At 45.6% G+C, this 27,859-nt stretch overlaps 1 protein-coding gene across 7 annotated transcripts in view; it reads left to right on the forward strand.

Moving 5' to 3' along the window:
* Positions 1 to 563: 563 nt before the first annotated feature.
* The window catches only part of LOC139823364 (uncharacterized), a 34,448-nt gene continuing 7,152 nt past the window's right edge, over positions 564 to 27,859 (forward strand). For 4 of the 7 annotated variants that reach the window (XR_011734758.1, XR_011734759.1, XM_071795833.1 and 1 more), the window contains exons 1-14: positions 17,430 to 19,030; positions 20,836 to 21,030; positions 21,975 to 22,264; positions 22,561 to 22,837; positions 22,918 to 23,337; positions 23,880 to 24,480; positions 24,605 to 24,780; positions 24,927 to 25,975; positions 26,383 to 26,568; positions 26,647 to 26,800; positions 26,890 to 27,080; positions 27,164 to 27,337; positions 27,421 to 27,583; positions 27,656 to 27,836. Coding sequence is in view for 5 of the 7 variants with exons in the window: in XM_071795833.1 (XP_071651934.1) it covers positions 21,015 to 21,030; positions 21,975 to 22,264; positions 22,561 to 22,837; positions 22,918 to 23,337; positions 23,880 to 24,480; positions 24,605 to 24,780; positions 24,927 to 25,975; positions 26,383 to 26,568; positions 26,647 to 26,800; positions 26,890 to 27,080; positions 27,164 to 27,337; positions 27,421 to 27,583; positions 27,656 to 27,836 (3,878 nt within the window). In the remaining 2 variants the exon portion in view is untranslated. Of the gene's footprint in view, positions 697 to 17,429; positions 19,031 to 20,835; positions 21,031 to 21,974; positions 22,265 to 22,543; positions 22,838 to 22,917; positions 23,338 to 23,879; positions 24,481 to 24,604; positions 24,781 to 24,926; positions 25,976 to 26,382; positions 26,569 to 26,646; positions 26,801 to 26,889; positions 27,081 to 27,163; positions 27,338 to 27,420; positions 27,584 to 27,655; positions 27,837 to 27,859 lie in introns of those variants that run through there. The other 3 variants (XM_071795835.1, XM_071795834.1, XM_071795836.1) reach the window with 3 other exon arrangements.

A 27,859-nucleotide genomic window follows, 5' to 3' on the forward strand; every position in this document is an offset into this window, starting at 1 on the left:
CCTAAATCATATCTGAGAAGTTTAATTTATTAAATTTACATGTAATATATGGAGACAATAGGAAATTCAGAAATGCAAAAATATACGAAAGAAATATAATTAGAAATCAATTTATATATGAGAATAAATGTTAGAAAAATTATGTGCCTGTTAATTCAACACATTGTCGAAGAAAATACCGTTTTATTTATTTATATGTTCTAAAGAAACGTTTGTCTTTTTATCTCAATTAAGTCTAAGATAAAGTCTTAAAAAAGATTTATCAAAGACTAACCGTTTTTACAAGAAAAAAAATCAAATAATTTTAGAATAATAACAAGAGTATTTAATAAGAAATGAAATAATCCTTAATGGTAGTAATAATAATAAACAGTAGCTAAGGATTATTTAAAATTTGCGATATTTGGCGCCAATAATTAAATTCGCAACTCGTCTAGGGACATTTTGGCGTGTCAAGAGCCCCCCGCTCCTTTCGCCGAGAGCACCCACTGGCTCTCTCTCTCTCTTTCGAGTTTTCACTCTTCGCCGCAGTTGGCCGCAGTCTTCGCCCCACTTCGCCCGATCGTCGACAGATAGCATTAGTGATCGCTTCGAGCGGTTTCAAAAAAGCGCAGGAGGACAACAATACTCGCGCGGCCGAACGCGATGATAATCGTCGAAATGGTGATGCTGCGGCGTGGGCGTACGCGGAGTTAGGTGAGTAGCGTTATCGTGCATACCCTAACGTCGACGATAGCGTTACCGGGAGGGAAGGACGAGGCCGCGGGACGGTGTCCGTTCGTGGCGTCGCGCTCGTAACTCTATCCTTTCCGCGAATCTGGGTTCCCCCCTCCGCGTACGGGGGAAACACTTTGGCCGCTGGCGAGAGATCGCTTCGCGCGATCGTCTCTCCGGGCGATCGCGTCGCCTGGCCGGCGGCGAGACGAGGCCCCCGGGGACGATCGTCCGGATCTCCGACCCGATCGACGCATCTCGGCCTCGACGCTCCGTCCCGTCGCGTCGCCGTATCGGCAGGTGCATCATAACCTCTTTCTCTCTCTCCGGCGCGAGACGTGCACGAAGTTCTCCGAATCGTTTCGCGACGCACGGACGGACAGACGGACGGACGTACACGCACGTACCGTCCCGGCTCCTCGTCGTCATCGTCATCGTCGTCGTCGCCATCGTGCCGAACACGACAGGTGTATTTACGCGACGATTTACCAGACGAGTCGTCCGGTCGGCCGATTTTTGTTTTGGACGCCGAGCGAGATTCAAGTCTACTTTCATCCTCGTTTCCAAAACGGAGTCCGTTCTCCGTTTTTTTCGCGATCCTGAGCCCCTAGGCGATAATATATTGTAATGACGCGGGGGAGAGAGAGAACGAGAAGATGAGGAAGAGCGATGCCGCGAAACATATAATTGCGATAATGGTTTAGATCAGAATTTTCATATTTTTTTCAGTCAGTCGTCATGATTGATCTGTCCGAAATACGGAGCTGTTCGATCATGCATATCTTTCTACTAGATATATATATATTATACTTATCGTGTATATATATATATACGATATATATGTATATACGATAAGAGTAGATTCGTGTAGAGATCTTCCGATTGCCGAGATTTAAAGGGCGCTGAGGATAAAGATCGGTCGTTTTAAAGGAGAACCATTATAAAGACATTGATCGATCGCGCCAGGGTATGAGATTTAGAATTGTACACGTACATTTATCATTTCAAAGGCGAAAGGCACGAAGCATCAGTCCGCATATCGATAAACATAATATTCCCGATCGAATTTGCGATCGGCACTGCGGCAGAACCTCCGTTTTCGGATTATATTCACAATATCACGACCCGATCTTACGTTTCAAGATCGTTTCGAGTATAATCTCGAGATGCTAATTATTTCATCGGCTGGATGGAATTTTAAGGCCGTCTGTGACTTGAGACGATCTTGAATATAAGATCATACTATAAATAGTATAAATATTTCTAGAGAAGCGCTCGAGCGATTATTCGTATGTGAACGAGATCCTTTGAAGGATCAAGAGACCTTTTAAAAGGTCAAGATACATTCGATTCCGCGATCGAGTCGCGGAATTCTGTATGCCTATTAATCATTTCGCAGCGCGATATCTACTCCCGATATCTCCCCGGGGGTTGAGAAGCCGAATAAATAACCATTCCCTGACAGTAAATTTTTCCCGCGGACTCAAAATTCCATATATCACAACCGCGACGTTGTGCGTTAACGCGAGGAAGGATCGGCGTTATTCGCGAGTCTTTTACAAAGCCGCTCGTTCGCGCAGCAGCTCATAAGGATTAATGAATTCGCCGAGGGGGAGAGAGAGTGAAGGGGGACACCTCCGTTTGGCCACCCCCATCCCCTCCCACCTGTTTTCCCTCCACGCGCGTCACCAAATTTGCACTCCGATTTTAAACCCCCCCCTCCCCACCACCTTTCCTGTCTCTCCTCCCCCTTGCTCGCCCTACCACGATCCAACCTCTATTGATTGCTCCACCGCACTACTGCCCTACTTTTATGGCTTTACCCCACTGCCACCCCGTTCGACTGCCGCCCGTCCCCCTCCGGCCGCCATCCTCCCGTCGACGTCACGTATCACGGCCGGTGGACGCGCGCGGGAGGGTTGCGGGACGCGTCCGCTCCCTTATGGAGAAAGGGCTCGCTTCTGCAGGTGCGCAGGAGATGCGCAGGAGGCGCACCGTTGCCAGGCTTCGGCGCGAGGGCAGGGGGAGGGAAGGGAGCGCGGCGAGTCACCCCCGAATCTCAGGGGGTGCGGCCCCTCGGGAGCTGAGATACGGTATTGCCGACATGCGTTTAGCACCAAATACGGCTGTCCGCTTCTCCTGCCGTGTCAGCGTATCGAGGAGAAAGGGAGAGAGGAGAGAGAGAGAGAGAGAGAGAGAGAGAGAGAGAGAGAGAGAGAGAGAGATTCGCGCTGGGAAAATGCCCAGCATCGCGAGTCGAAGTCAAATGCGCAGTCAAATCACCAGTTACAATGCGCGAGATCATGTTTTGACCTTTCGTTTTCGACGTCGCATTTAGTGATAAACGCGACTCCGAAGGACGAGTAATTCCCGGCGCGAGGATCCCGTCGACGCGAGGTAACAGTCCTTTTCTTCTATTTTCGAGTTGTACCCTCGTAAAACTGCGGAATGTACACGCCGCTTCAAGAGGAGGCACAACGCGCGCGCGTTGTCCCGTCATCTTTTCGTCTTTTCCTCCAGCATATTTCGCGAGAGAATACTCCCCTCTGCCCCCGTTATTTTCCGTCGTTATTACTTCAAAAACTGGTGCAATTTGAAAACGAGGAGCTCGGCGGTGAGAAAAGCGCGTTCGGCGAGCTCGGGTACACGCTAATTTCAGGGGAGCGGGGGAGAGAGAGATGCGTACGTATGCCATCCGCTCGCGCGTACTCGAATGCGCAATCTCGGTCGTAAATCGCGGACCTTCCCGGGCCCGTAAATCGCTCCGTAACAGAACATTATGCGCCGGCCTCGCGTGCACGAGGATCAAGGCTGCATGGTGGCGGATGTTTATTTTTGAGGGCCCTGTATAGGGGCGCGATATACCTTCGCAGGGACGAGGCCTTTTTCTCCCCCTTCTTACGAGCTGCCATCGCGTGCCGAACCCGGCGCGCGGTATTTATACGATTCTCCGCGTTCCTTCTTCTCCCTCGTTTATTTCGCGTTGAAACGGAAATGCATCACGTTAATGCATGTATACGTATGCATTCTACCTGCCGGCGAGCTGTTTTTTTAATGAGTCGCGACTGGCCGAGGAGACGATCGCGCGATTTGCGGCGCGAATCCTTGAGTAGAGGAGATGCAATTTGCTCGGCCTTGTCAGCTGTCTGACTCTTGCGAGCACTACACTCCTATACTATACCGCGTATCGGCTGTCAAACAAATTACCGCCGTGTGGCGTGACCGGTGGCGGTGAGATTTCTTTTTTTAGCGTATCAGCAATCGATAGTTTTAACGGTTCGCCGAAACTGAACGGTCCGCCGGGGCGCGTTTTGTCGCGGCCGCGTATTTTTCGGTATTTCAGCGGCGCTTTAATCCGCCGCATCCCTGTAAATTGATCCTCGCAACCCCGTCGCCGTCGCCTCGGCGTTTCGCTAATATAATTGCTGCGCGACGAAGTGACGCGACTCGACGTGAGGTCGGACGCGGCGCGAGTGATGCGAGCGCGTTATGATCGTACGCGCGTCAACTTCGCGCGAGTAGCAACGAACTAAGCCTGATCGGACACTATGACTCATTTCCGTCGTTCGTGCACGGTCCTGAACGGAATTCCTTTCTCCGGAGGATAACCGAGCGAGATTTTCCCCAAGGGGGTAATTCCTGCCGCATCGCCGGAATATTTTCTCGTTTATTCCTTTCTGAGTGTATTTAAACGTTGTTACGAAATTTATATATTAATTTCAGCGTATGTAAATGATATTGATAGATTACATGGAATTTTGCCTCTGCAAAATTAAATAATATGATTATTAAATTATAAATAAGTAAGTGTAAACGCTCGCTATGTGTAAAAACAAATCAGAAACACAAATCACAAAAATATGAAGTTACAGCTACCATAATCATACCATAGCTAATTTAACCGCAACATCTTTTGTTTGCTCATATTTGGCCATCTGACTTTTCTTATTAATAAATTATATTATTATTATGAGACATGCAGAGATGTTTCTGTATATTCTTATATTTTCACGGGCTTACCATGATGTAGTCACCTTTTATCTACTCTATGACAATAAACTACAGTTAATTTAACTGTATAACATTTTTCATTTCCTCGTATTTGATCCTTTGATTTTTCTTATTATTAAATTAAATTATATTATTAATTATGTAGAAATGTTTCTGAATATTTTTATACTTTTACACGAAGGATGAAGAAGCGATAACCGTGTCGTCGCATCTGCGATGACGTAGTGAAAAAGATTCTCGTTCATGGGCTGACCGTGATGTATTTAACTACAAGTAGCAGCCATTATTTGTAGGACGTTTACTCGTCGCAGTTCTACGCGACATATTTCGGGAAGCGTTGTTATATGCAGACGCTATTTCTGTTCGACGATACGGTATTTAACGGTATATATTTGCTCTTATACAAGCTCACTGACATTACTATTTGTAGAATATCTATGGTATGCGGCTGAAACAACTTCGTTTATGTCAGCGAGCGTAATTTATCTTCTATTTCGGACCCGCGAGCTTTTATGAGGTGACAAAAGCACATTTCGTGCGACAAGAATCCAATAACGCGATACCATTGTAGCAGGTTGTATAAAACAGATGAAGAATCGAGATGCAATTACGAAGTTAGCGTTATCTATAGGATCTCAAAATAAGTTTGCCCCTTTTCACGCTTTTTAAGAAAACGTATAAAAACCGTGTAATTTTTTTTATGGCTTTTAAGAAAACGCGTAAAAAATATTTTCTCGATGTGTTACGATTTTTATCTCCTCGATACTCGATACTCGCGTTATTTCGCGGAGCTCGTTACCGACACCGTCGTACCGTTGCGAACTCGTTCCGCGGGGAAGGTAGCCGTACTACCCCTGTATACTTCCGGATCGCGTGGCTCCCGTTTGAGCGGTCAGGGAAATTTCGGGGAACGCGGCCGCCTTATCGGCCCGCGCGCGCCGTTTGTACGAATTACATCGATAATCCGCGCGCGTGGCCGATGTCTTTATTCCCTCAAGGTCATCGTGACGGAGCGAGCGAAGGCAGCAGCGCGAGGCAAGATGACTCACACGCGGGATTCGCTGAATCGCGGCCGGATCGATCCGCAGCGCGCGCGCGTGTGGCTGCATCAGGGGAGAATTACGGAATTTTCGGCGATCGGAATGGGGTAGGTGGGCAACCGATTTTTTTTCAGGCGCACGCGACTCCGCTGCAGCCCCCTCGCTTCCTTCTCCGCTCTCTTCTTGTTTCCCGTTATCATGTCGGCGCACGTGATGTCAGATGTGGCACGTGGGGGGATACGGCAGCGTCACGCGTGTCCCGTGAAAGGGGTAAGGTACCCCCGATAAACTGTCCTTCGAGGAAATTCCCGTTCCCTGCGGACTCGATCGAAGGTACTCGGCCGAGGTGAAGGTCAAGTTCGTCAGTCACCGGTCGATGATATCTGATGATTTACTCGCCATTACGATATATCTCACGGGATATCTCGCTTTGTCGTGGCAAGGGGGGCAATTTAGATCATTGCGCGTCTCGATCCCCCCCCCCCGCCTCCCTTTTCGCGGGGATTCCGTCGCGTGGCGTATGTAATTTATCAGTAACGGGGATAGGCACGCGGAGTCACGATCCGTGTAGGGAAGGGGAGAAGTAATTTTTTTGACACTTATATATTGTGTTGTATCTCTAATTAAAATTTACATGATTAAATGCCTCTATAATCAAAGAAATTTAAATATATAAATACATATAATTATAATATATTTAATTATACAAATGTAATATGTATATATGTAAATGTAATTTAAATATATATTTAAATATATAAATTGGATTTGATCGTACTGAACGGTTAATAATGGTTTAGGATTTAAAGGGCAGATAGTATCGCGAAACTGAGTGAAAAAATCTAATCAGTATAGGTCGAAAAATTAATTTTACCAGAGATAATCCAGCAATTTTCAGTAATGTAGACGATTTGTTTGTACTTCTGATTCTTCGTGATTATTCTAGTGATTTTGCATATACAAGTATCAGAGTAAGGCGATCAAAGCGAATGCTTTACGAAGTATTTCTATCTGAGACATTCTGACGTAAGATATGAAATATTTGAAAGTAGGTATTCACTTTTCGATATTCTTATAATATTTTTATACGTTTAGAATGACGGGAGGGATCGATTTGTGCGAAAAGAGACATACGATAGACTTGCAAATACATGATCTTATATTATCAAAACCGAAAATCTCTGCTGTCTCTGACAAAATTAATTTATCGATCTAATTCTGACGAGATAGACATTTTACCGACAATGAATTTGGCGAGGATTATTTGTTCTCTGACGACAGATTCCATTTTTCTTACGTGTAAACTTGTCAAGATTTTGATTCTAAAAGAAAGTTTTGGATTAGACCTAGAACATGTCATTGATATTGCGTCCGTTGATCTTACGAATGACCGTCTCTCAACTACGTGTAAGTCCTGCAACACGGTAACCGGCATATACCCCGATAAGATCGAGTGACTTTTAATTTTATCGTCGATATGACTCGGCTATTATTTAAGCCGACCGATATACGCACGTGGGACGCGCGTTGGTGTTTCCTAGATATGAGCCACTGAGTCATAACGTTGTGGGGTCGAATTGCATCCATTAGTTGACCGCAATGGTGACAAAAGTAACACGTATTTCGAGCAATTTGACCTATGGTATATTAATGTCGACACGTCACTGCTAAATACATCGCCGGGATATCTTGGCGATTTAATTATTTAGCGCTTCTATATAATTAGCGATTTTCGGTACCTTCCCGGGTCTTCACTCACCTCCTCCCATTTTTGAGTTTTCTGGCTTGTCAGATCTGAGTTTCCCTTCAACTATAATTGACAAATATGTGTTATTCGCCATTACGTATAATTTTACGGTCGTACAGTACGGCGTATAAGAAACCTCGCGTTTCTCAGGCTTGAATTCTGAGTCATCCGACAGGCTAGATAAATTACATTGTTCCTTCATTATACTGACGACCTGCGCTGCGGGTAGAAAAACCAGGCCGATAGTTCATCGGATTTCATCCGTGAAATGCCACTAGCCTGGGGAATTGAGAGCGAAAAGAGCAGAGCAGCGCGATATTTTACTCATATATATATATCATACAATATCCCAGAATCGGTCCATCGCGACTCTCATCATTTTTCGAAACTTTCGGAGATCTAACTTTTTTTCCGTCGAGATATCTCGTTATCATATCGGGAGATATCGGAGAGATCAATTCGCGAATTCGCACTAACTCTATCGCGTGCACGTGGATTCGCATTTGCATTTATTATCGCGTGCACGTTGTTTACGAAGGGCGAGCTTTCGATCAGGTATGAGGAATTGTGGGAAACACGTGATCGTATCAATAGACCTTCGCGAATTCAACCTTTCGCCGTGTTCACGAGAGATCCGGCGAAAACGTAAAGTTATCGCGAAAACGACGATTTCAGTCACGAGAGTTCAATTTTGATATAACGATATCTTGCGGCAATTAATTTATTAATTAATTGCCTCGCCTGCCTCGCTTCAGCTCTGAGAAACACTTCGTCCATTTTACCTGCGCCACATATTTCCTCGGACGTTTCTTACACGCGCACATCCGGTCGTTCAACCGCAGAACTTACAGGAACTTTTCCGCACTCGTGAAATAACGGGCTTTCGCCTCTCGACCTCGGTGTCTTTGCTCTTGGGATGCAACGACCGCGCGCGGCTGGCGTGCGTTTCCGTATGAATACTTTAGAAGACAATCGACATATCTCGGAGATAATTGTTAGGGGAAATGATATATAGGCTAGTGCGACATACCACCGTTCGCACCGCTTTGTTCTTCGTAGACGTTTACATATATGCTCAAGGAATTTCTCACAACGGCATTGATTTATCGGTCTTTATACGGGAAACTCGCATTACGGAAATACTTAACGCTTTAATCGCGATTTTACAACTAATATCAGAACTTTACCTGGCATTTTAAATGTTGTTCTTTGTTTCGGAGATGTACCAACGATCTTTAGGGTTTCGCGATTATGAAAGGAACTTTACTTTTATAATGCACGTGTCCGGCTCTTCTTTACGCTCTCGTCACGTGCGTTCGACGATTCCAGTCAATAGGGAGAGCGGTAAAACAGTTGAATATTGCAAAGATGTAAAGACTATGCAACTTGCAAGCCACTTACATTCTGCTGGCGTTTATCGTAAGCTAACGGATGGACTTCCGTGAACACCGTCAAGTTCCCCCATTAAAAATTACGGCGGTTTCTTGGCGAAAACACTTTTCTACACTGGAAAAAGAAAATACTTAGATCTGAAAAAGAAAATACTTAAATTAAGTAAAAATTTAATTCGAAATAAATATGTGATTATATTAAGTAAATAAGACCATTGGTACTATGTGAAAAGTATTTTTTTTTTTCACTGTATAAGATATCTCGGAATGCGCATGAAGCAAGTATGAACCGGTTTATTTCTTTGATGAACTCAAAGTAATTTTCAATCTTTCGGATTCTTCAAGAGATTATGAAATCTCAAATCAAATTATATATTGTTATGCAATAAATATTTTGGAAAACGTTAATGTATCCAAAAGAAACAACGTGAAATTTTAATGTATGCTAATATTTTTTGTGTAATGATTAAAAGTTATAAAAATTTTCGGTAATTATTTACAAAATAAAATAGATTACCTACCTTCATTTTGATACATACATACTTATATACGTATACAAACACGCAGAAGGTGTTCCATTATAAACAATCTATTTTACACATTAATTTTTTGATAATTGCCTTTTAATATTTTTAACTACAGAATAATAAGATGAATTAATTAGTGTAAAGAAAACACATAGAGTTGCTTTTCAAAAAGATACGTAATTGCTTAAGTTGCATAATTTGCAGTGGATATTTTTGTTTCCCAAGTTTATAACGTTTAAGAATATTTTGACGATTCATAATTATAATATAATCAAAATTAATATAAAATCCGTAAGGTTTTACTTTTCGTACAATTACCAAAGTTTTTTTTGTACAAATATCGAAAGAATCTTTGATTATATGATCGATGTTTGTCTTCAGATCAAAATTATGCCGATTATGGTGAGAGTTGTTTTGCTCGCGGTGCCAAGAAGTTGCGAAAGTCAGGTTGACGTTAACTCACGTCTGGTATTTTTGGTCAGGCCTATAGAGAGATATAACTTCTCGGCCGTTGGAGATCCACTCGTTCTTTCATTGATGCTGGCGTCAGAGATCATCTTGACGTAGATCTGAACGCGCGCCAAGAGTGATCATTCTTCCCGAGATATAAACCAACGTTATTCAATCTCCCTCGAGCGGTTTGCGAACGGTATAAAGAGATAGGCGGTCGATTATTTCTTCGTGGAAACTTGGTGATAATCTAATCGCGAGGAGATGTAACAATAAGCGCGTCTTGTGAGAGAAAAACGGGAGGGAAAGAGAATTGTTATTAGAAAATGTTGCGTTTTTGTTTTAACACATTTATTGGTTCTGACGCGAATGCTTTTGCGAATTGAATTTTATTTTTGAAGAGTGTCTTCTTTAAGTCCTTTTCCGAGACATCCCGATTTATCGAGCGCTCTGCGGAAGATCGCGTAGATACATCTCGCGTGTCAGACGTCAGTTTTAATTCCCGTCGCTCTCCCGCGAGCAACGCTTAATCTCCGCCACTAAATTATCGAGTGACACGATAATTCTACGGAAAAGGATTGGCTCGAGCATTTCTCAATTTTCAAGGGTTCTTCGCGGAATAGCTGATTGTGTTTTATTTCTAGTTATTTTTTCATTATTCGCTCAATTTCAAATTGTACCAAGTGCATTTTCTTATACCGTTTTTCGTTCGTCGAAACTATTCGGTCTCGAAATAAGGCATCGTTGAAGTTTGGACGAATTCGATCTTATGTAGAATTCACGCAAATCGCGCGCGCGCCCGCCCGCGCCGGTTCACACTCGGAGCTTAATGGATTTTGAATGCGAGGCTGTCAACGTCGGATCACGGGATGACAGTAAATGCAACTTGTCAGCCGGAGAGAGAGTGAGAGAGAGAGAGAGAGAGAGAGAGAGAAAAGCGACACGCGGCCGGTATTGATCCGCGGGCGCTGCGGTCCGCGCGCGGCGGAAACCGCACACCTTTTCGCCAGCCCGCTTCCAATTTCGGCGCATTCTTCCCGAGCGGTCGTCCGCGAAGTGACGTTTTACGCCAACCAACGCTCCATCGCGTTCCCCGATCATTTTTTTTTCCCCGACGGCCATAGATAAAATTCAGCAAAATCGAATCCGAATTCCGTCCTGTGGGGAGGCGAAACCGAACTTCCGCCCGAACGATAAAAAATATAACGTCGACGTTCGACAATTGTATAGACATTACAATACTTTTATGACGACTGCAAAAACACGGTCCAATCGAGAGCCAATGGAAAAATCTCGTATCCGGGAAATCCGCGAAACAACGCCGCCAGGCGCGATGGAAAAATAGATCGCGTTAATAACCGATTAATAATCACCCCGCGAATGGTCGGGGAACAGTAGGAGGGTAGAGGGAGAGTAAAGACGTCAGAGACGGTTGTGTACCTTATCGATGAAGGTGCACATTCGCGTATCCTTCTCGCTTATTTTTACGATAAACCGATAATTTTCGCGAGGCGCTATTATCGACACGATTACAATGACCAAGGTCTTAATCGGGAGAATGTAAGAAAAGATGGGGAAACGATTTCTATATAGAAATAATAACGGTATTTAGCTCGTTTAATTAATAATTAACAGGTCTCTTGGAATGGTCGGTATAATTTTTATTTTAATATCGTTTGACGCGATGTCGCGCTCGTTGCACGCGCGAGAAGGGGTTGCCGCGCGAGCGGGAGGACGATCGAAGGGGAGAGAAAAAGACGTCACGTTACGAGAGATCGACGCTCGTAGGCGCGCTAAAAGCGCGCCGAGACGTGTATCCGTCGATGGATATGTGGGCAGTCGGTCGGTGTGTCGGACCGGTGTGCGGCGCGCCGCAGGGGGGTGATTGCGAAAATATTTTCATTATAAATAGCGGCCGACCAACACCACCGCGCGGGCGCGGCGGGATCGGTCGGCGCGGAAGGCGCGAGCGAGTCTTCTTCCGCTCGCTGATCTTACGGTCCTGAATGCCAAAGAACGCTCCGGGGTTAGACCTTCGTCTTAACGCCGGATTTCCCCGGACGTAAAGCAAACGGGAGGACTGAGATTCTCTTCTCTTTTCGACAAGCTTCTTCTTCGCCAAGAATTCCTCTTTTTCGCGCCCAAAATAAATCATCTTTTTCATGATGATCGTAATAGTAATATTCTATTTCCTTAATAGCTTAGAGGTCGGTATTCGCGGAAACTGATTAGTAAAGTTGAGAGGAAATGTACTTAAGAATTTTGCGCGAATTGTTATAATATTACGTATTATTATCTACAATTTTATTTTTGATTATTAAATTGTCTTTATTATTTGTTAAAGCTTCTTTACAGAGGTAAATAATGGGATCTTTGAAAGACTTTAAAAACATGCTTCTTTTATATGAGTTTAAAGCGGTACATAATAGTGTAGCTCATTCAGATGGAAACAATAATATTGCCATCGGCGAGAGTTCTGTTGGCGAGAGGTGTATTCGAATAATTTTAAATATTTTGTTGTGATAATCGAAATTTGGAAAATAAACCTTATCTTGAATAAAATAAAAATTATTTTTCCTAAAATGCAGCATGTTTATATTTTAACCCATAAAGATGGTAATACATGTATTAACCTAATACATAACAATATAATAAAAATATTTAAATATGTAATTAGAGAGAGAAATATGTGTGTCTTATGTTGCGAGTATAATATCGATCTCTAAACTAACCGAGAATATAATTATTGATATAGGATGACATTTCGTTTTGTTCGTAAATTGCCTTCTCAAGGGACGTTGGATTTGTAGAATTCTGACTCTGACAGAACCACGTTTGGATTACATTCAAGAAACTCGATTTTTTTTCTCGTTTGTCGCGGAAAATTGTCGAGCAAGAGATGACATCAACACGTTCACGTTCCACAACTTGTTCACAATCTCGTCTCACATTTGTTATTGGAACGACACGGCCGAACGAGTCGTTTTAATCCTTTTTGCAGCGGAAAGTACTGGGGGTTATTCGCGTCAGAAGCTAAGGGGATTTCTTCGTAAAACTCGGTCGCGCGTTTCATAAAATTTCGACGGAACAAATAACTTCCTCATCCTCGGTGATTTGTCCGGTGACGGACTTTCGTCTATATTTTATTCGTTGCCGGTTTAATTTCCGGTGGAACTCGGCCTGGAATTGATGAAAACGTGAGAACCATGAGGGTTTTCTACGGTTATTTACGATCGGACCGAAACACGAAGCTCTCCATAAAACCGAAAGCGGACTACCCACAAAGGCAGGGACTACCCCCGGTCGCGGGGGATGAGCTCCGTAAATGTCTTCGTCGTTTATTCTCTGACCTATTTGCCGATATATGGGTCATGGAGTTCAGCAACCCAGGTCGGTATCCGAGTATCAGACCGCTATAACGGGTGACCTGAGTAGAAGTGATTAGACCGCGTTTTGTCTCATTTGTCCCCTTTGCTGAAAGTTCTTTTCGCGGGATGTTTCGCGCGAATTTACGGCATGAGTCATCTACCCTCTCGGCCTCGTAGATCCTTCGTGGACAGAACAATTTGGAGACGTTCCGGATTTTCTAACTGTCAGCTATATATTTTGGGGGGAACGTGCCACGAGCTTGCTTTTGGCAGTGCGCGCGGCGCTCTAATTGGACAACTGTGTATCAAAGTATATTATATACGTCGCGATATCTCGTTGGAGTCTGCAACGTATCGTTCAGATCTCTCTTTCTCGTCCCAAGAGCGAGACGCGCGCGCGCATCTGCAAATTGGAACGAAGGCAAGACCGTTCATCTCGTTTCGTGACGACATCCGACGCGCGTTACGCACTTCGTAATCTTCGGGCAGACAATGCCGAGACACAGCTGTTGTCGCGTCGAATGATCATTGCAAAACAAACGGTCGCACCAATTTTAAACGGATGCGCACGACGCGTCCGTCGTGTCGTTGCTCTTGAAATATGTATATTTCGTAGGTTGACGCGCTCGCCGCTCGTCTGAGATTCGAAAGTTCCGCAGATTTCCGCGGAAACTTTAGAAACGGGGGACGCGAAGAATCGACAAATCTCTAACTTAGACCGAGGGGGTTGCTCGCAGAGCAACATTTTGACCGCATTTGGACTCGTTGAGTTTCTCGTAGCCAGTCAAGCCAGAGTATCAAGTATTTATCCACAGGTGGCCGCCGGCGTTAAATACGGGGTTGGTCCGGATATAACGGTCCGAGTCACACAGCGGCTGCTGCGAGAGATCGGGGCGGGGTGTAGGAGGAAGAGTTCAAAGGGCGCCCGAGCGGATATCCTTATTCGAATGTTTAACTTGTGCGCGCGAGGGTGCCCCGATGCGCGTCCGTCCAGGGAGAGTAGGTCGTTTCCATGGCGACAAGGGGGTGCATCGGACTGGCACTGGTATCGCTAAAACTGAACGGGGTACCCCTTCCCTCTCCTCCGCCTACGCCTTTCCCTCTCCTGACGGGACGGCCTCTAAAGCCTCTCGCTCTCGCTCTCTCTTCCATCCCGCGGATACATCCCACGCCTCCTGCGGAATATCCTGCCGTACCTGTGCCTGTGCTCTCTGCCTGCTTTCCCGTGTATCTCTGCACCCTAGGTCATCCCGCGGAAATTGGGTTAGACCTCGGAATTAGGTGCCGCTGACTCTGCCGGCGAATCCGCCGACGTGTAGAGACGTTTCGAGGAGAATGTGATGTTACTGTTAGATATCTCGGTATTTACGGTAATAAATACAGTAATAATATATTATTAGAGTCATATCTTTTATTTTCAAGTAATCTTTCTTGCACTTGAGACGTTTATTGTTTCAGACGATCAACTGAACTTTTTAAGCGAGGAAAGAATTGGCAGACAGGATATATGAGCGACCAATAATAGAAATGTTTATGTATTTTTTTGTTTTATTTATTTATAATTAAGAACATTAGTTACACAGTAAAAACTTTTTATTCTGATTATTGTAGTAGGGGTAGATTATGTCAGATCTATCGAACTTGAACTTGACTTTTATTTAACAAGAAACATTGTAACCAAGAGTTCGTAAAGTGATAGAAAATGAAGGTATTTTCAGAAGTGCGAATAGATAAACTTTTATTCTTCGTTAATTCCGAAAATGGGCTTTACATAGTTTGATGGATTAATTTAACATGACGATTAGTTTGAAGGATATGACAAAAAACTTGTGACGAACTAAAATCTCTCAAGTTTTCGAGCGATTTAGAAACTCGAGTTTTCTTTAAAGAAGACTTCACGTCGCTTAAAAAATTCGTAAATATAGGAAGATTAGTGAGATTTAGGACACTGTATAAATTCATAACTATTCCTTTTGTTTCCGAGATTAAGTATTACTTTTAATTTTGTCGAAAACGACGCATTTTTTCGAAAGACTATCTCGACGAACACCTTGGCGTTGTCGGTTATTAATCGCGACAGAATTATCCAGTGTTCAATTAATCACGGACTTCACCTCCCGCGACAGACGGGAAATCACGTTCATTTCTCTTCCTCTCTCCCGCCCGCGTCGCGTAAACGTGCGGTCGCTCTCGCCTGCGATCGATTTCTATCACAGGGAGTTTTTAGGTCCACAGGGAAGATATTTGCGCGGGGAAAACCGGGATGTTGTCGTTGGTAAACTGAGCGCCTCCCACTGGCGTCCTACGGATCCTGATAGAATCAACCTCGCGCGGGACAATATTGTCCTTTATATCCGACTCCGATACCGTCCGAGATACCGTCTCTTACGTCGTCGACGGCGATCGATATGTGGTAATTTAAGCTCTGCTCGCGGAGAAAATTTTTAATCACATCTTCCGGGATGTCACCTCATCCCGACTCATCCGAAGACGCAACTTTACCTATTCGATATTAATACCTTCTTTATTCGGGCTTAATTTAGATAACGTAACGATCTACTACCAAGCTTGTTCGGTGCCGCGCTTTCTTTCTCGCTTTTTGTTCGAGCGAGGCTTTTTTTTTTAGACCGGATCGTACGCACACGACTCCCGCGAATCGATACACCCTGACATATTTTTTCGAGCAGGACACCCTGTATTATTCCAGGGAACACAGGGGTGCACGACCTAGTTACGCTTGGGCGTGTTATATGGGTCATAGACACCATTCGCACTCGGTTGCACGTGCGCGCGCACACGCTTCACGCGTGCCGACTGTGCACTGGTTCACGGGAGCAGCCAACTCACGAATGTAGGGCAAGAAGGTTTTCTCACCCCGCTTTCGCCGTTTCTCAGCGATTAACGATTGAATGGGACGTTGCGAGAACGCCGGCCGCGAAGGTCGGCCCTTTCTCGATTAAAATTCAAGAATTATAAGAATCTGGAGAACGGGTTCGCGCCTCCAATTTATTTATTAATTTTTTTGAATTCGCAGTTGAGAGTGCGAAATTCGCGGAATACCGTTGACGTTGTCGTTTGCGTGCGAAATACAAAATTTCAATCTCGCGTATCGCGACTGTAACGAGAGAGAGAAAAAGAGAGAAAAAAAAGAAGCAGCGATAGTAACGTCCGTCTCTCAGCGAGGCGGGGAATCTATTGACAGCCGGCAAATACCGTAAAACATGATTGTGACAGGGCTTTAGCTCGAGTGCCCGCCGATAGTCTGGAGCTTAAAGCAAACACAGACTTCCACGTTGTAAACTACATTGCCCCCGAGAACGCGCGCGATACCTTTAACATTTATCGGAAAGGTTTCACCTGATCCGTCACTCGAACAACAAATGGTTATTGCGCGACAATGAGTCCGATTTCATCGGGCCGACTCCGATTTCGCCGCGGCGCTCGTTTTCCCCAAAAACCATTGTCAAAACGATCGCCCGATCAATATCGTCGGAAGCTCCGCTTTTGTTTCGCGCCCGCGTGTGTACATTGTTGCCTTGGAGAGAAACGCGAGCTTTTCCGTTTTTTTTTTCGCGGTAAGTAGACACTCTCGTGTAATGAACGAGAGGCCGTAGAGAGGAGATATTTACATTTCGCCGAAATAATTCCCAGGCTCGAAACCAACCCGGGGTTCCCCAGATCAGTGGTTTCTTCGTGTACACCGGGTACACATGGACACGCGCACGCGTGTACTCGGCCAATATACATCCCATCTCCCCTCATCTCTTTCTTATCTCCCTCGGCCGTTATCACCTGTCTCCGTTCTCCGCCACCGTTCTCCGCGCTTCTCCATCTCCTTCCGATCATTCTGATCGCTCTTGCCCCCCTATTGTTCCCCCTATTGTCTCTGCATCTTCCTCGGTGATGTCCCCCGGTAATGGCGACGTCTCTGTCTTCATCCCCTCGTCGCTCATCAAGATCCTCCGTCTCCGTCGCTCTCGTAAGGATTTTGCCTCTTTCTCTTTCTGTCTCTCTCGCGCTACCGACTCGCTCCGTCTGCTCCTCTCCTTCTCTTTCCCTCTCTCTCTCTTTCTCTCTCTCGTTGGCTTCTCGACGCTCTCGTTCCCTCCGAAGTGCCAGCTACCCCCTCGCCGCTCTCTCTCGACCCGGGTGAGCCGCGCGTCGCGCGCGCCTCTCTCTCAGTCTCTCGCGCAAAGCGGTGCCGCAGCGACGCGACGTTACAAGCTTGGCAGAGCTTGCGGCTGATCCAGGTTCTCTCCTCTTGTCGGCGTCGCTCGTTCGCACCTTCCGTTTTCCGTCACTCGCACCTCCATCGTCCGTTTCTGTCTTGCTTGAAGGGGGATCGCGCTTCCGTTCCGTGAATTCCGCGGAAACACGAGCACGACACACGGAAGAGAAACGTGCGACGGCACCAGATCTCCCGCGCGCACAAGGAACGCGCGCGGAAGGAACGAGAGGGAAGGAAGGGTGAGAGAAAGAGAGAGAGAGAGAGAAGCGTTCTGCTATTTTCGAGACGCCGCGAGGTCTTGCCAAAACGTGCCCTCCTCGACCCGCGGACGGCGAGAATCGCGGCCGGAAGGTCGCGGCGGTAGCCCGCATTTCCGCTCGGATCGGGTCCGAACCCGGGATCGCCGATCGATCCCGTCGAGTAGCGCGATCGCGGTTATCCGGAGCTCGTTGCCGACCGTAAACCCTTTCTGTTCGGTTTGAACATCCCGCGATGTCCCGACGATAAGGAGATCTGAATATTGTGATAATCTGGAGTTATTCTCTTAGGTTTGCCTCGATAGTAGTTCTGGTTTAATCCGATCGACGATAGTTTCTGGTTAATTAATCTCACGCCCGGAGTAAAGCCGTTGTTTAATATCGTTGGAGACAACCAGATCGCCACGGACTGGAACGGGAAATTGGATGGTCGGCCGTGATCCCGAGACGACCGACGCGTTTCTTGCCATAACGGAGCCATCATCGACGTACCACGTCTCTGGTGGGCCTTTTCCAGTGATCATCATACTTCCCGCTCGCGGCGGAGGTCGTTCCGACGACGATATCTCGCGGTCGCTTTTACGAGCGAGACTCGGGGGTATTTCAGGCGATAACAGCCGGACAACCGACGAAAAGAGACTGAGGAAGGAAAAATCTATCATCCGTGGATCTTCGCGCTCTGCAGATCGACGAACAACTTTCGGATCGCTAAAACGCACGCGGACGGTCGATCGTACCCCGCGAAATCACTTCAGGCACTCGAGATAACATTGGTATCGGAGAAGAAGAAGAGAATTACGAGGAATACGCGAGCCAGTCGCGCTGGTAAACACGAAGAATCGAGTCGATCGATGTGATGCGACCAGGGGGGAACAAGTAAAAGTTGAGCTGAATGAAAACGACCGATGGGAGGAAGCGGGAACGGATGAGCGATGTGCATGGCGATCAATAGTCATTGAGTACGAACGGGACATTGTTTCGTCGATTAAAAAGACGTAGAGAAAAAGTAAAACTAGAGGAAGCGAGAGAGAGTGAGAGAGAAAGAAAGAGAGCACTGAGGAAAGATGCGAGCCGCGGCTGATCGATGGCGATCGAAAGCGGCTCGTGATCGGCGCGTCGTCGCCGAGAATGGAGGATAAATTTATCCGCGTCGCGAGGAGGAATGCGGCAGAAGCGTGGAGGAAGAGTGGCACGAGCACCGCGGAACGCCGCAGTCGCATTTCCGGTTTAAATTTAACGCGATGATACGTGCGCTTTCGCAATTAGCCGCTATGGAGACTGCCGAATTTAACTGGAGGTTCGTTGGACCGAGAGAGAGAGAGAGAAAGAGAGAGAGAGTTATCCTTAGTCGCCTGGCTTGCCTCATGTATGCGAATCGCGAGATCGATAATTATCCGCTTTCCGCCTTTTCGTTGCAACCAGCATTTTTGTCGAGTCTCGCTACGCGTCGTTTTCCCGTGAGCTTTAATTACAGCTAACGGAGATTTCGTCGGCTACGTAAAGAACGATCGTAATCTCTGCTAGCTGTAATCGACGATAATGGCCCCCGCACGGTGATTAGATCGCGCGAATTAGACGTTACCTAATGGAGAGAGAGCGATGAATAATATTCTGTGTGATGGTTAACAACTGCGAGAGCATGCCGATGCCTGCGTTATTACTCGTGCAAAACACGCTCATTTCGTTCATACGCGAAATATTTATCACGTTATTTACACAGCTATTACATCGGCAATCCGAGGCAATTTGCCAGATATTGAAGCATCCACCCACACGGTCGGGTTATTAATTCTAGAAACGCGGGGGTGGGAGGGGGAAAACATCGTGCATTAACTAGCGCTAATTATGCCCGATGTGACATTTGTTTATTTCACGGGACAGTTAACTTCGTAACGCGATTAAACGTCACGGGTAAAGCTGCTTCCGTAATAACATCGCGTTACGCACGATGATGATGCGTAATAACTTATAACCCACCGATGAATACTTTTCTATCTGCCGCGTGTATTGCCATACGCGCATCATTATGGAAGCGGCTCCATCATTTAATAATCCAATAACGTCGCGCGAATAAATGACTCATGGTGTAACGCTGACCTATAGAAGCTCGTGATTCATAGCTCAACGTTTATACCTTTGCTACGTAATAATTATCTCTTTGCATAAAGAGATACGACGACAACGCGTGACACTTCTCTTCTATCTAAATAACAAACGGTTCTCTCCTCTGTAGATTCCTACGTAATAATCGCAAAATTTTGCCCATTTATTCTTTCAACAGGTAACAATTGCCGTAGCAGTAACGAAATTATTTAACAATGGCGTGACTACCTTCGGAAGATTTGTGCGATAAATTGTAAAAATATACGGCGTCGCTATCGCATCCGCGCGATATATTAACGGGGGGTATTTGCCACCTGGAAAAAATCTGGAATTCTCGGGAAACTTTTTTATCGGAACGGTCCTCGCGAAAACTTGTTTTTGTTTTGCGAGTAGGAGAACTACATTTTTCAACGCGAAAGCACTACGTAAGTTTTGTGTCGTGAGATAAGTTTGTTTTAACCGATTCCTTTAATATTTAAGTGTTAATATTTTTCTTTGTTCACGGTCTTACTTTTTTTTTTATTAGACTTCTTGAAAGTTTTATGCCTATTTTATGAGTGTTCTTCCGCCCTTTTTAATACTTTCTCAGATCCGAGATGCCTCGAGTAATTTTTTCCTCATGATTTTACAAATAGAAAAGAAGAACCGGGCACCTTTATCCCTTCCGGATAAAATACGTATAAGTATTTAACTCTCGCCTGAAAATTTTAACGAAAAATGTCTGAAGGATCGGAGAATTCCAGGGAATTGGTTTTCAAGGTTGAGCAGATATCCCAGATTAGATTCTGCGAATCGAATAAGAGTGACCGATTGAAAGAATGATTAAGCTCGCGCGGTACGAATTTATTCCTCGCGCGCGCTCATTTTCTTCTTTGTATCCCGAAGAGGGATAGAGGCGAAGTTTAATATTCAAATTATGGACAAAAATTATTAAATTCGAGCGAACGTTTACGTTGTCCGCAATGAGAGCGTTACGAGCGTTGTTGTGTCTGCTTACAGAATATACGATGTCGGAAGGTGGACGTGCAGTGATCTGGCACCTAGTATCAGCCCCTCGTGCTGCACGCCACCCGAAAGATTCACATACTAACTGCTAGTCGCACCCGCGCGTGTGTATGTTGAAACCCCCACCAGTTGCAGGGTGTACTGCACTGTAACCCCATGACTACATTTAACACATGGCTCGCCTGGAGAGTAAGTGTCTCTTTCACAAGTGTCCTCGACATTCTCGCGGAGAGTCTTTCGTCTTGCTTTATTTCCGCGTCCGACATCGCGGAAAACGGTTCACACGTACACATACGTTTATACAGGGAAGGGACGGGACGGTAGGGTCGCGTGAGAGCACGTCGGAAATGAGAGGAATCTCATCGTTCATTAATGCTAGAGATTGATAAATTCTGCTGTAGAAATATCACCTGCTCTTAATTAAACTGCTTCTAGTTACGCGCTCGGACGACGATTACAAATTGCTTATTCTGCACTTTTTTATTTAAAACCATTAATATAGAGAATTATTAGATCATAAAACACGAAGAAGCGATAAATAAAACGTATTGACCTGTCGGAACAATCGGATGTCTCTTTCACTGCAAATTCTTCGATCGACTTGAAATCGATTTTTTCTCAGCAAAAATGCACCAAGCATCTATAATTTTATGATCAGCAATTAAGTATGAAAAAAAAATGAATGACGTAATTGTATTTTTTAATTAGTTTCGCGTTTTCTCTCATAATCAAATTTTAATTTAAAGCTCAGCTACAAATGTGCTGTACTGTTAAATATTGAAGAATGAAATTTAAAATCAGTACTTTGAGTTAAAAACAGTATTATTTTAGCTCCACTGGTTTAATTAAATTAACATTATTTTAGTTAAATTAACGACATGTTGAGTAGGAGTAATGACGACCTATAAGAATAGTTTAAAATGACTCAAATTAAATATAATTTAACATTACGAATTTAACAGTGTGCGATTTAAAAAAAAATCGAAAGATTGAAAAGGCAATCTAGCCTTCTAGCTTTTAGCAATGACTTGACATTTTTGTTGAGAGTAGGTCGTTTCCAAATCGGCCAAGAAAATTGGGACTGGGACGGGAGAGCAATGTAATCGCGATTTACGTACGCTTGATGATTCCAGTACCGAGCATAGTGGTGTATAAAGGAAGCAGGTCGCAGGACCGACCTGAGAGTCCCACGGTGGTGGTGCGAGGAGGAATGCCCTCACTGCCGTCCTCCAGGCAAGGCCTCGCCGTAAGTGGCTCCGGTGGTGGTGCACCTCACCAGGACGCCTCGGAGTCGGATATGATAGACGGGAATGCCAACCCCAACGTCGGCAGCACCCCCGCACCGAACTCGCTCCACCGTCCCGCGTCACTCTGCCCGCCGCCCGACAAATCGGACACTGAAAGCAAGAACTTTCGCAATCGGGTATGTGTTCCATTACTCATTGTCCCCCCTCATTTCGCTCGCCCTCGTTAGAAACTTCAAGGTACATTTGGAAGGAGTCGTGTCAAGCTAGCGATCGTTCAGAAGATATGCAGATGTTGAAGTTGATGTTCTTGTAAATGTTTCGTATAAGTTAAATAAAAAAAATTTATTAATTTTTTTTTATTTACGTCTGTGATGTGAATATCGAATTGCAAACGCGAATTGAAAGTGCTACATCGACGAATCGATATTACGACGACGCGCCGAACGTGCGTAAAGGATTCTTGATGTTGCAGACGAACACGAAACTGAAGCTGTTAGTCAGAAGCCATGCCATGAGAGAATCGACGTCCCCACCGCGGGAACCGCACGGCAACGGTCCACCGTCGCCGCACAGTCCGCAATCGGCGGATGGCGAGAAGAAGATCGTTTGTAGCCTCTCGCCCAACTCCACCGGTGCCAAGCTCAACAATAACGAGTCCATGTACAACAGCAATCTTTGTTCCGCTCAACCTCCCAAGCAAATGCGCAACACAGCGACCTCGCCGACCTGTCGGACACCGTCGCGAAATGGTAAGCGCAATTTTCCCTTTCCTCCCTCCGCTGTGCTTCAAAGGTAAAAAAAATTTTAACCCTGATACTTTGCCGCGCAGGTCAATCTAGTCCCTCTCAGGTACACTCACCAAAGAGCATCACTTCTCCGACCAATAGCAATAAATTGGAGAACCATCGCTCCAAATTCGCTAGCGCGAATATCATTGAGAAATGCAATAACTGTGTGAAGAACAATCAGAATGAACGGCCAGGTCTACTACAGACTCCGATATCACCCACCAGATCCGGCCAAGCGTTGCAACATTCGCCAAAGAGCACCAATCTTGCTCCGTGCGGTCAGAATAATCAGCACAGATCCGAGCAACGAAGGCCGAACACGTTGAACATCTGTAACAATCAGTGTTCGGCACAATGCGGCAACACGCTGTCAGTTAGCAGGCCCGGATCTAGGCACAAGCTGAGACATCAGAATTCGTCTCAGGGCAGTTACGACAGCGCGTCACCATGTCTCTCGCGCGGTACGTTGCTCAAACAATGCGCTCTTCACCTTTTTCCTTAATCCATTTCCATTATACAAGCTTACAGTACACGTATTGATCGGAATCCATGAAAGATTCATCATGTCTCAATATATAAAGTAATAATTTTCATAATTCGTTATCTTAAATATCTTTTTCAACCTCATAATGATGGTGATATTCCAGTCGAATCTGATATTTCAATGTTTTTTCTCCATTAGAAATTTTTCGTAATTGACTCCAATCCTTCCTCTCCTTCACAGATTTTTCTTCAATATGTGTCAATAATCTCCAAACTCAAATAACCTTGGCCTGTTTATATTTTTGAAACTTGTAATCTCCAATTTGTGAAGGAATAACAGTGAAATAATTTTATTTAAATATCCGGGATTGTGGGACCGGGAATCGAACCCGGATCTCTTGCTCGACAGACAACTGTTTTGTTATCGAGGTATCCTACATTCCTAAACAATCACGCGTGAAATTCTGTTTTCGATTCTTATATCACAGTCTGTTATACCAAGTTCTATATTTATTTACAGATAGTAGCACGGAGCTGTACACGGACAGCACCGGGATAGATCTCGAGCAGTTCATTGCGGAGACTATAAATCGCAATCAGAAAGATCGCACAGTGTTGCTGAAGATTGAGAAGGACTTAATCGAGTTCGCGAAGGATCGACAGAAGGTCTCTCACAAGTTCCCGAACATGTCGTCGTACAACAGGATGCTAGTGCATCGAGTGGCAGCTTACTTCGGGATGGAGCACAACGTGGATCAGTCGGGTCTGAGCGTCATCGTCACGCGGACGAAGAACATGCGAATACCGGACACTCGCTTCAAGGAGCACATCAGGGACGATCTGATTCTATCGGAGGAGCCGCGAAGAAGCATCCTGAAACGGGATTCGAGCTCGTTCGAGGATAGCTTCAATTTCAAATCGCCTGACAGACTGTCGGGCGATTGCTGCCGGCGCAGCAAGAGCTTCGAAGAGCGGGAGGAGGAATACGAGCGCGCAAGACGGAGGATATTCAAGGACAGCAGCGGCGAGAGCAGCGAAGTCACGTCTTGGCCGTGGTCCTCGACGGAAAGCTCGGATGCCTCGGCAAGATTTCGCTTGCTACACCCGGATCACCTAGTCAGGTAAATCGCATCTGGATCTTTTAATGATTACCGCGCGTGACAATAATTATAAAATATTAATCGAATATATTGCTCCGCCGATACTATCATTGCCTTAGAATACAGTTTATTTATGCATCTGCAGGTCAAATCGATTACTGAAGGGCGAATCTTTTGACGGAAGGGATTCGTTCCGCGGCGCGGTGTTGCGCCCGTCCGTTTCTAAGTCATTCAGTTTCGGTGGATACACCAAAAGCATGCTGTCGAGGGGGGACAGTGTCACGTCCACACATAGCGCGGGAGCTCGCCTCATGAAGCAAGGTAATTATTATTCGTAATTCCACACGATGGTGTGATCAAAATCGCAATGAAAAGATTTTAATGCAGTATGTTGTATAGTAATATTTTGCTGCATTATTGTGCCTTTGCTCTCTTTATCCTAATATCACGTTGAAAATGTGTCGTAGATTCGGGGGCGAGTATGTGTTCACGCTTGAGCCCGAGCCGCTCGAGCAGTGGCTACAAATCGCAGAGTCAGCGCAGCGATGCAACGATATCACCATCTCTGTCACCCTCCCCCGTGCCGGCCCCCATGACGTGCAGCCATACTCAAGTATCTAGTCAGGATTTAATCTCGCCGGAGTCGGGCGGCGGCCAAACGGTCATGTGGGCAGTCACCAGTTTGTCCAGCGTCCCACCTGGTAGCATAATAATAAACCCGCAGACCAATCAGCCATATACGAATCCGGATGGCACGATTTACCGCTACGACCCGGACAATCCGCCAAAATTCTTCACTATGGAGAACGAGAATAGCAACGCGACGCTATCCGCAGCTAACAAGCAGCATCATCATCATCATCATCATCATCAGCATCAGCACCAACACGCGGAATTGCCTTCCGAGCCATCCAGAACGACGAATGGCAACTACAAAAACGACGGCAGAAAACAGAGATCGCCACAATCGAGGATCAACGTCACGGGGGCGACTTCCGGGGCCCAAGTAACGAACACAGCGACATCGCCGAGCCTGCCATTCACTCCGCCGCCACCGCCACCACCTCCACCTCCTCCTACTTCTGCCCCGCAAAATCTACCCATTCCGCAACAGCAGCAAGCGCATCAACAGCAAGCGCAGCAACAGCAAGCGCATCAACAGCAAGCGCAGCAACAGCAAGCGCAGCAACAGCAAGTGCAGCAACAGCAATCGCAGCCGCAGACGCAGCCGCAGCACCAAAGTCTAGTCAAATCGTCACCGACACTACCGATGTTTAGTCATACTAACCAAACAGCTCAACAACCGTACGCGACCTACGTACCTACCTCAGAACCGTATAATCAGGGTGTCTATCCGCCCCCCATGGGGCAACCGACTGTGATGATGGCGCCTCATCCGACTCAGGGTCAAGCGAGCATGCAAAACGGTGGTCAGGGGGACGTTGTCTTCAACCAGAATCAGGTCTACACTAATTACGCGGTACCTATGCACCAAGGACCAATACCACAGTCAGGGGTAAGTGTATCGGGGAAGTGAGAACTCTCTTGTAATAATGTTAAATCGACCGAGAATGTGAACATATCAAAATAAGTTAAACTCGCCAGCCAAATGTAACAGATAAACATCAAACGTGCTACCTTAATACGCAAACTTAACTTTATCTCACTTTATTTTACCTAATCTGTTCTAATCTAATAAAATCTCATGTTTCATCAAATTAGATTTTATATCTATTCAAGCGCTTCTCTACCTCCGACTAACGAATTTAATAATCTAATTTAATTAATCTATCTAATTTAATAATTATCTGTGCAAGTGATTCATCATGATATAAACAATCGTACAATTGAATAAACTTGTAAAAAGTGTCATATGATTCGCTTCTCAAATAATTCAATTATAATGATGTAACCGATGTTTAGGATATGGCCGAGTTGTCCGGATATTTCTTGGGGATGAACATTTACGATCAGCGTGGTAGTGGGGACAGCCACCCCACGCCTCCGCATTCCACGTATCCGCCACCGCCGCCCTCCGCGAATCAGACTGTGCAGAACGTGCAGTCGATACAGCCGAATTATTGGCAGCCGCCGCCGAATCAAATACCGGTACGAAAGAAGAACATATCACGCGGTTCGCACTCTCCGATTGTCGTTTGTACGTTTCTGAAAAATGACTCCTTTTAGCCCCAACAGACCATGTACTTCGTGCCTCCTCCTGGAACGGCACTCTCCGTCGGTCAGAATCCGGGGGACAGGCAGCAGCTACATCAGCAGCAAAGGTTTCCAACGAATTACTCGTTCAACGCGCAAACGATGACTCCTCCGAGCCAAGCAAGTTGTACGTTGTATCGAACGCGAACGTTATATTATCGTCTCTTTGTTTCTCTCTGCGATATATCTGTCAATAATTAACGTTGCATGTTTCAGCTAATTACGTCGGCAGTTACCCGGTACCTTTTAATTCGGTGCCGGCGGTGACTCCGACGCCTGGCGACTATACGTATCAACCTCCGGTCCAAATGGTTCCTACGTACTATCCGCCGGGGCAGCCAGCGATGCAACCGCCGCCTGTGATGTACAGAGTACCCACGCCACCGAACACGCCGACGTCTAGTCAGGTAATTGTTAATCTATTATTACTCAATGCATAAAATTATATAATATTAAAAAGCTAATGTATTGTATATGATGTAATTAATAGATACCTGGTATGCCGTTGATGTACGTCAACTCGAACAGCTACGCAGCTCCAACAATGGTGACTGGTGGAGCGTTCGGACACCAGGTCACCCACAACGGCACGTCTCCGGCGCCGCCTAGCGCATACATGACGCCCACGCTGGTTTCCAATCTCGTCTTCAGACAAAACGTTCCTGTGAGAATGCGATAGTAACGACCATCGTCGACTACTTGTTACGTTACGGGATAACAGAAATTTTTTTTTTTTTTTTTTAATAGGTCGTTCCCAGCGTGCGAGCGACAACGCCAGGTAACTCCCAAAGAGCTAGTCGGTCTCCAACTCCAGCGCACGAGTTCTTTGGAGGTGGGAGCGGGGATCGAAGCGCACAATCTCAACCACGTTACCCACTGCCAATGTATCAAGGTGTCCATATCGTGCAAGGTGATACTTATAAATGCAGCGTATGTTAAATCGTATTTTAAACGATCGTTGAAATATCGTTAAACGCTGCAGGGGACATGAGATTGATGCATCCAGGCGTACCACCCAACCCCCGGTTGCAGTATGCACCAGTATCATCACCGCCTGTTGTTCAAGGTTGCCCGCGGCCGTACAGGCCGCCTTCGTCTAACACCTCGGGGGCCGGCACGCCGACTTCCTTCGATGGTAGAAATCAGAAAATTCGCAAACAGAGGTAATCTTGGATCTTTCGTGATT

The sequence above is a fragment of the Temnothorax longispinosus genome, chromosome 12 (genome assembly GCF_030848805.1).
Source record: "Temnothorax longispinosus isolate EJ_2023e chromosome 12, Tlon_JGU_v1, whole genome shotgun sequence".
Lineage (NCBI taxonomy): Eukaryota > Metazoa > Arthropoda > Insecta > Hymenoptera > Formicidae > Temnothorax > Temnothorax longispinosus.